The 16,251-nt window shown below is 46.6% G+C and overlaps 1 protein-coding gene across 1 annotated transcript; it reads left to right on the top strand.

Moving 5' to 3' along the window:
* Positions 1 to 910: 910 nt before the first annotated feature.
* Positions 911 to 13,701, top strand: CENPV (centromere protein V). Its single transcript, XM_054709724.1, has 5 exons — positions 911 to 1,409; positions 7,835 to 7,933; positions 9,258 to 9,327; positions 12,188 to 12,302; positions 13,291 to 13,701. Exons 1-5 carry the CDS (start codon positions 1,045 to 1,047, stop codon positions 13,413 to 13,415), a joined length of 774 nt encoding a protein of 257 aa, XP_054565699.1. The 5' UTR covers positions 911 to 1,044; the 3' UTR covers positions 13,416 to 13,701.
* The last annotated feature ends 2,550 nt before the right edge of the window (positions 13,702 to 16,251 follow it).

Here is a 16,251-nt window from a genome sequence, read left to right as displayed (position 1 = left end):
AAACTACGTAGGTTTCATCCGTGGTTCCTGAGATTTTTTTTGCTTTTGAAGTTTGGTGCTGTGCACGATGGCACTCATAGGTGGAATCTAAGTAACAAAATAAACTGATGAACGGAGTGGATCCAGAGATTCAAGTATGGAACAGAGTGTGGAATCTCAGAGGGAAGGTGAGGGGGAGGTAATCAAGCAAAGACCTTGAATGCATATATGCATGACCCATGGACACAGACAAGAGGGTGCTGAAGGCCTGGGGCGGGCTGGAGGGGGTCAATGGGGGAAAAAGGGGGGGGGGACATATGTAATACTTTCAACAATAAAGAATTATTTAAAAAAGTAAAGTTTGGTGCTGTGTTCAACAAAACATAATCGCGTACTTAGGTGAAGGTTTCATTCATTTATTACTTTTTTTAAAAAAAGCCCGTTGACCATCGATCTCAATAAGGATATCAATGTTCAACAGGCGTTTGGTTTTTCTTAATAAATTATAAAAAACACACACAGTTTTATAAAGTTGGAAAGACGAAGTTTAAGGACTATGGTTTCGGCTGCTCTTTGTCAGCAGGCAGCGGGTGCCAGGGCTTCAGTTCCTTTCAGGCGCACGGGGCTCCTGCGAGGTCAGTACTTGTCCCGTCTTGGAGGTGAAGTTGCCCCCGGCTGCCCCCTGGGATGTGACCCTGAATTCAGGGCTGACCCAAGACCACCCAGGCCAGGCAGGTAAGCAGCCCCGAGGCTTCAGAGGGGACGGAGGCCCCTCCGCAGGTGCCAAGGCTCCGGGTGTCGGGAGCCTAGGCCCGAGGTGCGGCCCGTTTGGCCTGCAGGACGCACTCTCTGGCAGGTGGAGGGCCGAGGCCGACGGGCGAGCTGACACTCCTTTTGGGGCGCAGCTGGGCGGCCAGGTGCGGCGGCCGCGGCCGGGGCCGGGGCCGGGGCCCGGACCGGCGGGCGCAGCGCCCCCTGGGCGTGCAGGTTGCTGGGTGGTGAGGGGCGCGCGCGGGCTGCGGGGACGCGCGGGCGGCCTGGCCTGCGCGCCAGTCTGCGGGAGCCATGCGGCCGACAAGGAGGAGCGCGTCCTCCCAGCCGCGCGGGCAGAATAGGCCCGGCGCCTCCCGGGCTCCCGCCGCCGCCGCCTCGGCTCGCGGCGACACCCGCGCACAGCGCCCCGCGGGCCAAACCGGGGGCAGGAGCCGGGCGGCGAAGCCGCGGCCGAGGCCGTCGTCGCCGCGGGCCCAGGAGGCGGGCCCCGGGGAGCCGCCGCCAGAGCCGGCGCTGCCGCCGCCTCCGATCCCGGCGACTCCGACGTCCTCGGTGGCCGCGCTGGACCTGGGCGACCAGCGGGAGCGCTGGGAGACGTTCCAGAAGCGGCAGAAGCTCACCTTCGAGGGCGCCGCTAAGCTGCTGCTGGACACCTTGTGAGTGCCGGGGAGGGGGGGGGGTCCGGGGGGAGCACCCGGGGCTGCGGGGCCGGGGGGTCCGGGGGACCCGGGGGTCGGGGTTGGAAGGTGCGCGGGGCCGGAGGGAAGGGGGCGCGGGGTCGGGGCTGCGGCTGCGGGTTGGGGCAGGTTTTCTGTTCTGCGTCGCACCCGTACTGTGACCGCCGCGCCTTCTCCGGGGACACCGGGCTCGGTCCGAATCCCCACGGCCACGCCGCTTGCCTTACGGGGTGCGCGGCCTTGCCTGGGTGGGGGCTGCTCCCCGAAGGTCGGGGGCGCCGCCTCGGCCCCTGCGCGGACACGCGGCCGAGGGCGCCGGGAAAGGGTAAACCCGGGCTGTCCTCTCGCCTGGGTGGCTTTCCGTGTTTGCGCAGGTGTTTTGGAGACGGGGTGGTGGGGACGGAGGGGCAGGAAAGCTCAACAGAAGTTTTGAACCAACTGGGGTGCGAAATCCCGTTTTTGTTCCAGGCGCTGGTTGGGAGGGAGCGGGTGGCGGGGAGGAGGTCTGCATCCGAGAAGAGCGCGCAGGACGCGCGGCGGGGCCCCGAGAAGGCGGGTGCGGGGCCCCAGGAACGCGCTGCGGGGCCCCAGGAAGGCGGTGCGGGGCCCCAGGAAGGCGGTGGGGGGCCCCAGGAACGCGGTGCGGGGCCCCAGGAAGGCGGTTCGGGGCCCCAGGAACGCGGTGCGGGGCCCCAGGAAGGCGGTTCGGGGCCCCAGGAAGGCGGTGCGGGGCCCCAGGAACGCGGTGCGGGAGATGCGCAGGTCTTTGTGCTCCTCCCGCCGCTCCCGCCAGCACGGCCCTGGCGCTGCAGGAAGCGCCCAGCTCCTCCGATGGCCGGAGGACTCCCGGGCCGCGATGTTGGGGTGACTGTTCCTGTCACCGCCGCGAGGGCCGCCTGTGTTCCCCAAACGCGGTAGAACGGCCAGATTTTAGCGCCCTAGTTTCTCTCCGTGTCGGTTACTTTATGAATTAAAAAGATCAAAGCCCTAGGAAAAAGCTATTGGCTAACGGTGGATTATTCCTTGGGTAAGAATGTTCCTTGTCTTTGTTCCAGAAGAAATTCTCTTCGTGAGAGTGAGTCTTCCCAGAGACGGACTGTTTGATTTTCTGTGCGCTTCACTTTTTGTCGTTCTGGACTGAATATTTTTTTATTATAAAAACCCCAAACTCACCATTTTAACTAACATGCGAAAGGAATGTACAATTACTGATTCAGCTTGTAAAGAAACATGATAAAACATTCAGTCTTTACAATTCTTTAAAAATTGTAGTTGACACAGTATATTAGGTCCCAGTGTACAGCATAGTGATTCGATATTTAAATACCTTATGGTGTGATCACTACAAGTTTAATAATAACTTGGTCACCCTACAAAGTTACTGTTATTACTCCCCGTGCTGTACCTTAAATCCCCATGACTTATTTTATTCCCTTCACTTTTTAAAAAATGTATTTTTATTGATTTCAGAGAGGAATGGAGAGGGAGAGAGAGACAGAAACATCAATGATATGAGAGAATCATTGATTGGCTTCGTGCATGCCGGCAACCTGGGCATGTGCCCTGACCATGACCTCCTGGTTCATAGGTCGGTGCTCAACCACTGAGCCATGCCCGCGGACCCCCTTCACCTTTTAAAAAAAAATTATGTTTAATAATTCTTTATTGTTGAAATTATTACATATGTCTCCTTTTCCCCCCACTGGCCCCCTCCAGCCTGCCCCATTGTCTGTGTCTGTGGGCCATGCATACATGCTTACAAGATCCTTGGTTGATACCCTCCCACCCTCCCCCTTCACCTTTTTTAACCATTCCCTAATAACCAAATAAATGCAGATTAAAGCTGCGAGCTGTTTTTTCCTGTAATTATTGCTTGAGAAGGTACAGTGAAATGTTCTCCCATTCATTACTGATAAGACTGTCCAGCTCTTTTAGAAAGCAATTTGATGATATTTATCACATCCTAGTCATGTTCAATTAAGGGCCTGGCTAAATATAAGTTTTTAAAGGATTGAAATTGTATGTAATGTGTATGTATGGCTTTGTAAAAAGTCATGTATATGAAAATACTGGAGGAGAATATAGCAAAATGGTAAGAGCTGTTGTTACTTTTTCAGAAGGCTTTTTTCTGAACCCTCAGACTCAGCTGGCTCCCATTGTCTTTCTTTTCCATAGCAGCCTGTACCACCTTTATCACAGTCATTTCAATCCCCAACCTTTTTTTATTTGGGTAATTTGTTTGATGGCCACTTAAGGTCAGTAAGGCCAGGAACCATATCTGCTGTATCTTGTTTACTGCTCTCTTTCCACTGCAGTGCACTTGGTTGGTAAACATTTTTAGTAAATATTTGACATAAATAAAAATGTTTGAGTGGTGGGATTAGAATTCCCACCCCTAACCCCACCTGACCTTGTCCCAAAATTTTTGGAATGCTTTCTTTTGCATTTTTTATTTTTATTTATTTCAGAGAAGAAGGGAGAGGGAGAGATGGATAGAAACCTCCATGATAGAAACCTGCCTCCTGCATGTCCCACACTGGGGATCGAACCCGCAACCTGGGCATGTGCCCTGACCGGGAACCGAACCCGTAATCAAACCATAACCTCATGGTTCATAGGCTAACGCTCAACCACTGAGCTGTGCCGGCCAGGCTCTTGTAGGATTTTTATGGTTTCCTGACTTACATTTAAATATTTCATCCATTTTGAGTTTATTTTTGTGTATGGTGTAAGTTGGTGGTCTAGTTTCGTTTTTTTGCATGTATCTGTCCAATTTTCCTAACACCATTTATTGAAGAGACTCTCTTGACTCCATTGTATGCTCTTGCCTCCTTTGTCAAATATTAATTGAGCATAATGGCTTGGGTCAATTCTGGGGTCTGTGTTCTGGTCCATTGGTCTATATGCCTGTTCTTGTGCCCGTACCAGGCAGTTTTGATTACGGTGGCTTTGTAGTATAACCTGAAATCTGGTATTGTGATTCCTCCAACTTTGTTTTCCTTCCTCAAGATTGCTGCAGCTACTCGGGGTCCTTTTTCATTTCATATAAATTTTTGAATTATTTGTTCTATATCTGTGAAATATGCTGTTGGTATTTTAATAGGGATTGCATTGAATTTGTAGATTGCCTTGGGTAGTATGGACATTTTAACGATGTTGATTCTACCAATCCATGAACACGGTTTATTCTTCTATTTGTTTATATTTCTTTTTTCAATGTCCTGTAGTTTTCCGAATACAGGTCTTTTGCCTCCTTCATTAAGTTTATTTCCTAAGTATTTTCATTTTTTTTATTGTAATGGTAAATGGGATTGCTTGTTTAGTTTCTCATTCTGAATGTTCATAATTGGTGTGTAAAAAAGCCATCGATTTTTGGGTGTTGATTTTGTATCCTGCCACATTGCCAAATTCACTTATTAAACCTAGAAGATTTTTGGTGGAATCTTTAGGATTTTCTATGTACAATATCATGTCATCTGCGAATGATGAGAGTTTTATTTCCTCCTTTCCAGTTTGGATGCCTCTTATTTCTTCTTGTCTGATCGCTGTGGCCAGGACTTCCAGTGCTATGATGAATAAGAGTGGTGAAAGCGGACATCCCTGTCTTGTTCCTGTTCTTAGGGGAGATGGTTTTTGTTTTTGCTCATTGAGTGTGATGTTGGGTGTAGGTTTGTCATATATGGCCTTTATCATGTTGAGATATGCTCCCTCTATTCCCACTTTGCTGAGAGTTTTTATAAAAATGGGTGTTGGATTTTGTCAAATGCTTTTTCTGTGTCAATTGATATGATCATGTGATTTTTGTCTTTCAATTTGTTTATGTGATGTATCATGTTATTGATTTGTGAATATTGTACTAGCCTTGCATCCCTGGAATGAACATAGTCATGGTGTAAGATCTTTTTAATATATTTCTGGATCCTATTTGCTGATATTTTGTTGAGGCTTTTAGCATCTATGTTCATCAGGGATATTGGCCAGTAATTCTCTTTCTTTGTAGTGTCTTCATCTAGTTTTGTAAGTCAGGTAATGCTGGCCTCAGAAAAGGAGCTTGGAAGTGTTCCTTCTCTTGGATTTTTTAGAATAGTCTGAGGAGGATAAGTGTTAGTTTTTCTTTGAATGTTTGGTAAAACTCCCCCGGAGTTTTTGAAGCCGTCCGGACCTGGGCTTTTATTTACCAGGAGTTTTTTGATTACTGCTTCAATTTTCTCAGTTGTTATTGGCCTATTCAGGTTTCTGATTCCTCCTGATTCAGTTTTGGAAGATTGTATTTTTCTAGGAATTTGTCCATTTCATCCACATTGTCCAGCTTGTTGGCATATAGTTGTTCATAGTATTTTCTTACAAACCTCTGTATTTCTGTGGTGTCAGTGGTTACTTTCCACTTTCATTTCTAATTATATTTATTGTGGTCCTCTCTCTTGTTTCTTGATGAATCTGGCTAATGGTTCATCAATTTTGTTTATCCTTTCAAAGAACCATTGCTTTTTGTATTTCTTTTTAGTCTCTATGTCACTTATTTCTGCTCTAATCTTTATTATTTACTTTCTTCTGCTTACTCTGGGCTTTTCTTGTTGTTCTCTATAATTCTTTAAGTTGTAGTGTTTAACAGCTTATTGATAATTTTTCTTGTTTTTTGAGATAGGCCTGGAATGTTATGAACTCAGGACTGCTTTTGCTGTATCCCAGCGATTTTGGGTTGTTGTGTGTTCATTTTTGTTTCTTCCCAGGAAGTTTATAATTTCTTTCTCGATCTCAGTGGTAACCCATCATTGTTTAATAACTTGCTACTTAGCCTCCATGTGTTTGAATGTTTTGGGAGTTTTTACTATAGTTGTTTTCTGAGAAGATGCTTGATATAATTTCAATCTTCTTGAACTTGTAGAGACTTGTTTTGTGCCCTAACATGTGGACTATCTTTGTGAATGATCCATTTGCACTTGAGAAGAATGTCTATTCTGCAGTTTTGGGTGAAATGGTCTATAAATGTCAATTAAATCCATCTGATCAAAAGTGTGTCCTTTGGAGTCACTGTTTCCTTACTAAGTTTTTGTGTGGAAGATCTGTCCAGTGAAGTCAGAGGGGCATTAAAGTTCCCTACTATGACTTGGTTGTTGTTGATCTCTCCCTTAAAGTCCTCTAGAAGTTTTGTGATATATTTAGGTTCTTCTATATTGAGTGCATATATGTTTTCCAGGATTATGTCCTGTTTTTTAATCCATCCCTTTAGTATTATGTGGTGACCTTTGTTGTCTCTGGAGATGGCCTTCATTTTGAAGTCTATTTTGTCGGATATGAGTATTGCTACTCCAGCTTCTTTTCTTTTCCATTTTTCCCCATCCCTTCACTCTCATCCTGTGTATGTCTTTTGTTCTGAGGTGGGTCTGTGGAGACAGCATATAGTTGGGTCATGTTTTTGTAACCATTCAGCTAACCTAATCTTTGATGGGAGCATTTAATCCATTCACATTTCAGGTTATTGTTGATAGGTACTTATTTATTGCCATTTTAATTCTGTATGGCTAGGTTTCTCTCTCAATTTCTTCTTCTCCCATCCAAGTACTAACCAGGCCCGACCCTGCTTAGCTTCCGAGATCAGACGAGATGGGGCGCGTTCAGGGTGGTATGGCCGTAGACTCAATTTCTTCTTCTCATTACAGCAGTCCTGTTAGCATTTCTTGTAATGCTGACTTGGTGGTGATGTACTCCTTTAGCCTTTTTTTTTTTTTTTGTCCAGGAAACTGTTTATTTCACCTTTAAGATTTTCTCTTTGTCTTTAATTTTGGAAATTTAATTATGATGTGTCTGTGCATGGGTCAGTTTGGGTTCTTCTTGCTTGGGGTTCGTTCTCTGTGCCTCCTGACTTTTTCCTTTACCAGGTTATGGACGTTTTCTGCCATTATTTCTTCAAACATGTTCTCTATCTCTTTCTCCCTTTCTGCCTCTTCTGGCGCACCTGCTATTCTATTGTTACGTTTCACGTTACCCCACAGCTGTCCTCCGTTTTTTAATTGTTTTTTTCTTTTTAGTTCTCTGATTGATTTTTTTTTCAATCCTGTCATCTAATTCACTGATTCGATCCTCAGCTTCATCTGATCTGTTATGTATTCCTTCCGATGTGTTCTTTATTTGTGCTATGTCATTCTTTATTTCTGTTTTCATAGTTACTATATCATTTCTCATGCTATTGATCATCTTTACCATCATTTTTCTGAACTTTATATCAGATAAATTTCTTCTCTCTTTCATTTATTTCTTCTTCTGGATAATTCTCTAGTTCTTTCATTTGTGGGTTGTTTTTTTGTCTCTTCATTTTGGCTGCCTGTTTGGGTTTGTGACTCTGTGTTAGGTAGATCTGCTACGCCTCGGAAATTCTTATCTTTCTGATTTTCTGTTTTATGTAGCGAATACCAGGGCCTGGTGAAACACACAGGAGGCTGCCACTGTGGAGCCGTTCGCTTTGAAGTTTGGGCCTCGGCAGACCTGCACATCTTCGACTGCAAGTGAGTGTCTTCTCTTCCCAACTTGGTTTGAGAGGGTTCCGAGTTAAGCACCGTGCTTCAGCTTTTCCGGGACATTGGGGATAGATGAAACAACAGACGGTTGATAATTGTTGGACTCAGGTGATACGTATATAAGGGTTCATTGTTGTATTCTTTTTCCTGTTGTGTGTACTAGAAATTTTGTGTGTTTTTTTTTAATTTAAAACTTTGTTTTTAATCCTCACCGAGGATATGCTAATTGATTTTTAGAGAGAGAGAGAGAAACATAAATCGGCTGCCTCCCATAGGAGCCCCAACCAGGGATTGAACCTGCAACGCAGGTATGTGCCTTGACTGGGATTAAACCTGTGACCTTTCAGTGCACAGGACGATGCTCCAGCCAGCTAAGTCAGCCACACTGGCCGGGCTAGAAGTTTCATTTTGGTTTTGTGTTTTTGTTGTTGTTAATCCTCACCTGAGGAAATTTTTCCATTGATTTTTAGAGAGAGTGGAAGGGAGGGGGAGAGACAGAGAGAGAAACATTGATGTGAGAGAGACACATTGGTTGGTTGCCTCCCTTACACACCCTGACCAGGGCCAGGGCTCGAGCCTGCAACCTAGGTATGTTCCCTTGACTGGAATCAAACCCAGGACCCTTTAGTCTGCAGGCTGATGCTCTATCAGCTGAGCCAAACCAGCTAGGGCTAGAAGTTTTTAATAATAACATTTTTTTAAAAAATGGAGGCTAAAAATAACTCTGAGTCTGCTCTGTATGTGAGTGTGTGTGCATGAGTGAGTGAAAAAGAGTAAGAGAGAGAGAAATAGAGAGATAGCACTTCTACAGTACCACTCAGGTGACACCGAGCAGGGTCCTCTGGCTTGTACCTGAGAGAGTCACCCACCAGACTGGTGGGTGGGGGAGTGGTAGCTGAAGCTGGTCGGTCTGGGCACTGAATGAATGCCTTGGGCAGAGTCTTCAGAGTTGGGGCGGGGAGCCGGGGGAGGGCCGTGCTCAGGCCCTCTCGCTGGGTTCTTCCAGGTGGAGGGCCTGCTTTTGTGTCTAGAACGTAACAGCTCCCTGCCCGGTAATGAAGTGGGGGTGGGTAACAGACACGATGTTCTCTTAGTCAGGGTCTTCAAAGGGATGCGTGGTCTCCACTGCCCACGGTGGGGCCTGCGGGCAGAGACCCAGGCAGTTCGCTGCCTGAGCTTCCCCTTCCCAGGAAAGTGCTGGAAGAGGCCTTACTCCGGGGCAGCCAGCTCTCAGATCTTATCAGGTTGGGCCCCTTGGCACTCAGGGTGCGGAGGGCTGTTCACAATCGGGACTTGCTCTGTCTTTCTGTAGCTGCAGTGTTTGCAAGAAGAAGCAGAACAGACACTTCATTGTTCCTGCTTCTCGCTTCAAGCTCCTGAAGGTTAGTGCTAAGAGCAGGGCTGAAGATGCAGAGCCCATTGGAGTCCCCGCTGACGGCAGACCCCCGGGGGCATCACCCGGGCTTCATGTTTATTTGTAAAAGTTTTGTTATTTTTTCCTTTATATTTTGGATGCTTATTTGATATTACTGAGGGAACATTTTCAAATAAATAAGATCACCCAGATCCTATCATCTAAACGTAATCACTGTTAATATTTTGGTTATATGCTTGTGCATGATTTTCTACACAGATAAATACATTAACCCTTTGCACTCGCTTGCTTTTTTCTCGATTCCTGCTGCCGATGCTAACCGTGTCGAGTCACACTCGACATCCGAGTGCAAAAGGTTAAATATGTATTTTGTCTTTTATCAAAGTAGGATTTTACTTTCTTTTCTGTTTTATAAGTGACTTTAGCATTTCCCAGTGAAAAATATATGATGAAAGATTTTTAAACTTTATTACTGTGGGACTTCATTTTGTTCTTGGGGCAGCATCTGAAAGGGACAGACATGCATGTACGCAGTGCAGTGTCCCCCTGTCCCTCCCGTCCTCCGGCTCCAGGTCCTGGGCTCTTGTCCTGTTCGATGTCTGCAGCCCAGGGACAGACTAAGAGAACAAGCGCGTGGGTCCCTGCCTCCCTGGGCAGTGAGGGACTCACTACCAGTACTGGGGGCTGGTTTGTCTGCTATTGCTTGTCAGCCCTTGGTCCTTCATGCGAGTGGTGGGGCGCGGGGACAGCGGGCAGCAGACCCGTCTCCCGTCTTCCCCGGCGGTCCCGAGGACTGCCCGCGCCCTCCCCTCAGAGGCCGCCAGGTCCCCGTGCTCCTGGCACCCAGGGCGGACGGTGTTTGAAGACACCGGCGGGTGCAGCTGGGGCTCTGGGTCTTGAACTGATACTTTTCTCCGGGGCCTGCTTCTTCTGGTGCTCCAGAGCCATTCTCTTCTCCGGCTCCAGTCTGTTGAAGGAGCAAGTTTCTGCTTACATATGTTTTTTGTATTTACTTATTTTTTTTAATTAAAAAAATTTTATTGATTGATTTTTAGAGCGAGAGAGGCATCGATTTGTTGTTCCTCTTATTTATGCACTCGTGGTTCTCACATGTGCCCTGACCCCGGGGTCGAGCCCACATCCCAGGTGCACCCGGACGACCTCTAACCAGCAGAGCCGCCAGCCAGGGCTTCTTCATTCACTTTAAATGAACACATGACATTATATTAGGTTCAGATACACAGTGCAGTGGTTCATTATATGTCCATATTGTGTGTTTAAAAAAAAGTCAGGACAAAACTTATCCATTCATTCAGCAAGTATTTAGGGGACACCTACTGCGTGCAGGCACTGCTCCACTGAAGCCCAGCAGTCGGCAGGGCAGACAGTCCGTCTCGGAGCTGCCAGTCTGCAGAGGGGACACAGAAGAACTAAGCGAGAAGCAGTCCGCTCGTGCTGTGAACGAGGGGAAGTAGAGCGACAGGACAGATGACCGCGGGGGCTGGTGTAGATTGGTAGGAAAGGTCCCTCCGGCGCTCAGCTCTCAGGGATGAAGGTGGCGGTGCGGGGTGGAGGAGTGCCCCAGCAAAGAGAAGATTCCGGATTAGTATTTGTAGGTAGAACTGCCTCATTCTTTTTGGAAGTTGCAGAGGATCCCATTTTATGTGTCCGTAATTGCTTTAACTCGTCTTCTGTTGGTGGACGTTTTCAGTTTGTCCAATCTTCAGCCTTTACAGACAGTGCTGTAATATCCATGTGCATATGTCATTGGAAACATGGAGTTCTCATTGTGGGAGACATTCTTAGCAGTGGAGTTGCTGTGTTAAAGGATGTTCATTTAAAATTTTGATGTCTTACCAGTGTATATGTGTATATTCTCACAACTGGTCCATTGAGTGACCACATACTCCTCATACTCCTCAGGACTGTGTTAAACTACTTTTATTTTATTTTTATTTTTTTTTTAAACTACTTTTATATTTGCCCACCTGACAGTGAAAAATGCCTCATTGCAGTTCATGAGTGTAAACATCATTTCACAGGTTAAAGAGCTATTTATTTTTTTCTTAATTTTTATTTATTGATTAGAGAGAGAGAGAGAGAGAGAGAGAAGAAGGGGGGAGGGGGAGAAACGTCAACTTCTTGTTCCATTTATTTATGCACTTAATGGTGATTCTTGTAGGTGCCCTGACTGGGTATCAAACCCTCAACCTTGTATTTTGGGTCGATGCTCTAACCAACTGAGCTACCCGCCAGGCGTTTCTTTTCTTTTTTCCTTTCCTTTTCCTTTTCCTTTTCCTTTTCCTTTTCCTTTTCCTTTTCCTTTTCCTTTTTCTTTTTGACACTGTTCATGTTCTTTGTCCGATTTCTCATTTGTTATCCCTTTGGGAAATGAGTCTTTTGTCTCTGATGTCTGGCAAACACTCTTTCTTAGTTGGTTCTTCACAGATGAATTCACCTGCCGTCGTCTGTTTTCTCAGGACCTTTAGCGCTGCTCGGGGACGTGGAGAGCCAGTCCCAGCGCGAGCTGAGCTGTGGACTCACTCGGGCCTGGAAAGCAGGCCTTTTCCCGCCCTGATGCCCACAGGCTGTCTGGCTGTGAATCGGGGACACTGAGGCTGAGCTGCTCTGTGTGCAGTTGGCCTGCGAGGAGGCATGAGCTGTCCCTTCCCCAGCACGGGCCCGTCCACACGACGAGTCTCCTGGCGGTGCAGGTGGTTCCCTGAGAGATCGGACGTGTCCTCCTCCTCCTCCCGAGGGCCCTACAGACGGCTCCCTAACCCGTTGAGCCTTTTAAAAGATAGATTTTTTAAGTGAGGAAAAACGTCTCTTTGTAGAAGAGGACACCTGTCTCTGTTTTCCCTTAGGGAGCGGAGAGCATAACCACGTACACGTTCAACACTCACAAGGCGCAGCATACCTTCTGTAAGAGATGTGGGGTGCAGAGCTTCTACACACCCCGCTCCAACCCCGGCGGCTTCGGTGAGTAAAGGAAACGGCTCAGCTCGGGGACTCCCCGTCACCGGGCTGCTCTGGGCAGATGCTGCTTAGCCAGGTGGGCGCTGCGTGCTCGGCTTGCCCCTGCGTGGCGAGACCCTTCCACATGCCCGATTCAGATGCACAGACGCTGGCTCTGGTCGGTCAGAGCCAGCCCCGTCCTGACCTCATCCTGGTGCTGCCAGAGCTGCCTCACGGGGCTGGCTCAGGGGACAGCGAGCAGGGGAGAGATGGGGGCTGTGGGAAGGGGGTAGCGATGGTGGGTAAAGGGATGAGGCAAGAACGAAGAGCATTGATAATGCCATTCAAATTTTTTGATTTGTTCAAAATAGAAACAGGAGAACCCCCCAAGTCCCTCTTCCGGTCCTTGATCTGGAGGCAGAAACAACCTTTAGACGGTTGTTCAGAGTGACGCACTTGCCGTGTGAATTGAAGCAGCGGTGAGGACGTCCCTGAGGGGCCTTATTCCCGTGGAGCGCAGCCTCCAGAACGGGGCAGCTGGGCCGTGACCGGCCTGTGCCTCGCGGTGGGGAGGGCATGGCAGCACCTTGCTCTTCTGCCCATTTCTCAGAGCAGCTGCTGTCTGTTCCCGTGAGTGACGCCTTTCTCCTACCTCGAGGCACAGGAAGGCTTTGGGACAGTGTCAACTCCTGTGCCGATGGGGTGGCATTGAATGCTTAGAAGCACGTGTCTCAGCCAGAAGAGGCCTGGGAATTCTGCAGGCTGTCAGTCAGAGATTGCCCCAGGCGGAGTCTTTCTGCTCTCGGTCCTCAGCCTGTCCTGCCTGATGGCCAGCCTTGGCCTCCCCTGGCTGCGGAAGTCTGATCCCCGTGTCAGAGACGAGGAAAGTAAGCAGGACCCTGTGAGCTCACGTGCAGCCCCGTGACGCTTGCCGGTGTGGGTTTGTCCAAGAGCCAGTAGAGCACCTGGTCTCACTCACAAAGGAGACCCCTTTCTCTGTGCCACCCCCCAGGAATCGCCCCCCACTGCCTGGATGAGGGCACTGTGCGGAGCATGGTCATCGAGGAATTCAATGGCAGCGATTGGGAGAAGGCCATGAAGGAGCACAAGACCATCAAGAACATGTCTAAAGAGTGAGCGCCTGCTTTCTCCCTTTCTGGAAAGGAGGAACGATGGGGCCACAGCGTGGCTGCCCCCTCCGCGCTCCGTGGTGCCGGAGAGCGTGGCTGCCCCAGGCTGCCGGGCCCAGGCGGCCGCCAGCTCCAGCTCTGCCCTCGGCTCCAGCTGCGTCTCCGTAGGCAGCTCTTTGTCCTCCGTCAGCCCGGACTTCCACGTAGACTAGTTGACATCCTCTTTCTCTTCCCAACTTTTGTGTGATCTTTTAGAAAAATAAATATTTTAATATTAAAGCAGTTACAGGGATTTATCATTTTCTTTGTCCTTTGATTTTGCTTCTGATTATAAGTTTTTTGCCGCCTTGGTTAAGTTTATTCCTAAGTATCTTAATTTTTTTGTTGCAATGGTAAGTGGGATTGTTTGTCTAGTTTCTTTTCTGAGAATTCATTATTGGTGTACAAAACAACCATAGATTCTGGGGTGTTGATTGTGTATCCTGCTACATGGCCAAATTCACTTATTAAATCTAGTCGTTTTTTGGTGGAATCTTTAGGATCTCTATGTATAATATCATGTCATTTGCGAATAATGAGTTTTACTTCCTCCTTTCCAATTTGGATGCCTCTTATTTCTTGTCTGATCGCTGTGGTTAGGACTTCCAGTACTATGATGAATAAGAGTGGTGAAAGCGGACATCCCTGTCTTGTTCCTGTTCTTAGGGGAGATGGTTTTAGTTTTTGCCCACTGAGTATGATGTTGGGTGTAGGTTTGTCATATATGGCCTTTATCATGTTGAGATATGCTCCCTCTATTCCCACTTTGCTGAGAGTTTTTATAAAAATGGGTGTTGGATTTTGTCAAATGCTTTTTCTGTGTCAATTGATATGATCATGTGATTTTTGTCTTTCAATTTGTTTATGTGATGTATCATGTTATTGATTTGTGAATATTGTACTAGCCTTGCATCCCTGGAATGAACATAGTCATGGTGTATGATCTTTTTAATATATTTCTGGATCCTATTTGCTGATATTTTGTTGAGGCTTTTAGCATCTATGTTCATCAGGGATATTGGCCAGTAATTCTCTTTCTTTGTAGTGTCTTTATATGGTTTTGGAATTAGGATAATGCTGGCCTCAGAAAAAGAGCTTGGAAGTGTTCCTTCCTCTTGGATGTTTTGGAACAGATTGAGGAGTAGAATTGTTAGTTGTTCTTTGAAGGTTTGATAAAACTCCCCTGTGAGTCCGTCAGGACCCAGGTTTTTGTTTGCTGGGGCTTTTTTGATTATTGCCTTTATTTCATTAGTTTTATTGGCCTATTCAGGTTTTCTAATTCCTCCTGATTCAGTTTTGGAAGATTGTATTTTTCTAGGAATTTGTCCATTTCATCCATATTGTCCAGCTTTTTGGCATCTAGTAGTTCATAGTAATTTCTTACAATCTTTTATATTTCTGTGGTGTCAGTTGTTACTTCTCCATTTTAGTTCTGACTTTATTTATTTGGGTCCTCTCTCTTTGTTTCTTGATGAGTCTGGCTAATGGTTCATCAATCTTATTTATCTTTTCAAAGAACCAGCTCTTGTTTTCATTGTTTTTTTATATATTTTTTGTCATTTTTTAAAATTAAATCTATATTATTCAGATTATTACAGTTGTTCCTCTTTTTCCCTCCATAGCTCCCCTCCACCCAGTTCCCACCCCACCCCATTCCTTTACCCCCTCCCCCCCATCCTCATCCATAGGTGTATGATGTTTGTCCAGTCTCTTCCCGCACCCCCCACACCCCTTTCCCCCCAAGAATTGTCAGTCCACTCTCTTTCTATGCCCCTGATTCTATTACATTCACCAGATTATTCTGTTCATCAGATTTTTTATTCACTTGATTTTTAGTGGTTTGGTGGTGATGAACTCCTTTAGCTTTTTCTTGTCTGTGAAGCTCTTTATCTGACCTTCAATTCTGAATGATAGCTTTGCCGGGTAGAGGAATCTTGGCTGTAGGTTCTTGCTATTCATCACTTTGAATATTTCTTGCCACTCCCATCTGGCCTGCATAGTTTTTGTTGAGAAATCAGCTGACAGTCGTATGGGTGCTCCCTTGTAGGTAATTAACTGTTTCTCTCTTGCTGCTTTTAAGATTCTCTCTTTGTCTTTTGCTCTTGGCATTTTGATTATGATGTGTCTTGGTGTGGTCCTCTTTGGATTCCTTTTGTTTGGGGTTGTCTGCGCTTCCTGGACTTAAGTCTATTTCTTTCACCAGGTGGGGAAAGTTTTCTGTCATTATTTCTTCAAATAGGTTTTCAATATCTTGCTCTCTCTCTTCTTCTGGCACCCCCATAATTCGGATGATGGTACGCTTTAAGTTGTCCCAGAGGCTCCTTACACTATCTTCATATTTTTGGATTCTTTTTTCTTTATGCTTTTCCAGTGTTTTTTGCTTCTTTGTATTTCAAATCTTTGACTTGATTCTTGCGATCCTCTATCTGCTGTTGGATCTCTGTATATTATTCTTTATTTCAGTCAGTATATGCTTAATTTCTAGTTGGTCCTTTTTCATATCCTCAAGGATATCACTAAATTTATTGGCCTTTTCTGGAAAATTTTTGAAAAACCTTATAACCGTGGTTTTGAACTCTATATCCAGTAGTTTGCTTTCCTCCATTTCTTTCAGTTGTCACCTGTTTCTTTGTGTCCGCATTTTGGCTGCTTCCCTGTGTTGATAGAGTGGCTTTGTGTGCTAGGTGCCCTATAGGGCCCAGTAGCTCAGCCTCCCCAGTTATCTGAGGTGGACACTCTTGGTGCAATCCTTTGTGGGCTGTGTGCACAGTCTTGTTGTAGTTAAGCCTTGATTGTTGTTGCTA

The sequence above is a fragment of the Eptesicus fuscus genome, chromosome 20 (assembly GCF_027574615.1).
Source record: "Eptesicus fuscus isolate TK198812 chromosome 20, DD_ASM_mEF_20220401, whole genome shotgun sequence".
NCBI lineage: Eukaryota > Metazoa > Chordata > Mammalia > Chiroptera > Vespertilionidae > Eptesicus > Eptesicus fuscus.
Note: the sequence above shows the minus strand (reverse complement) of the source record. Positions and strands in the feature narration are given on the sequence as shown.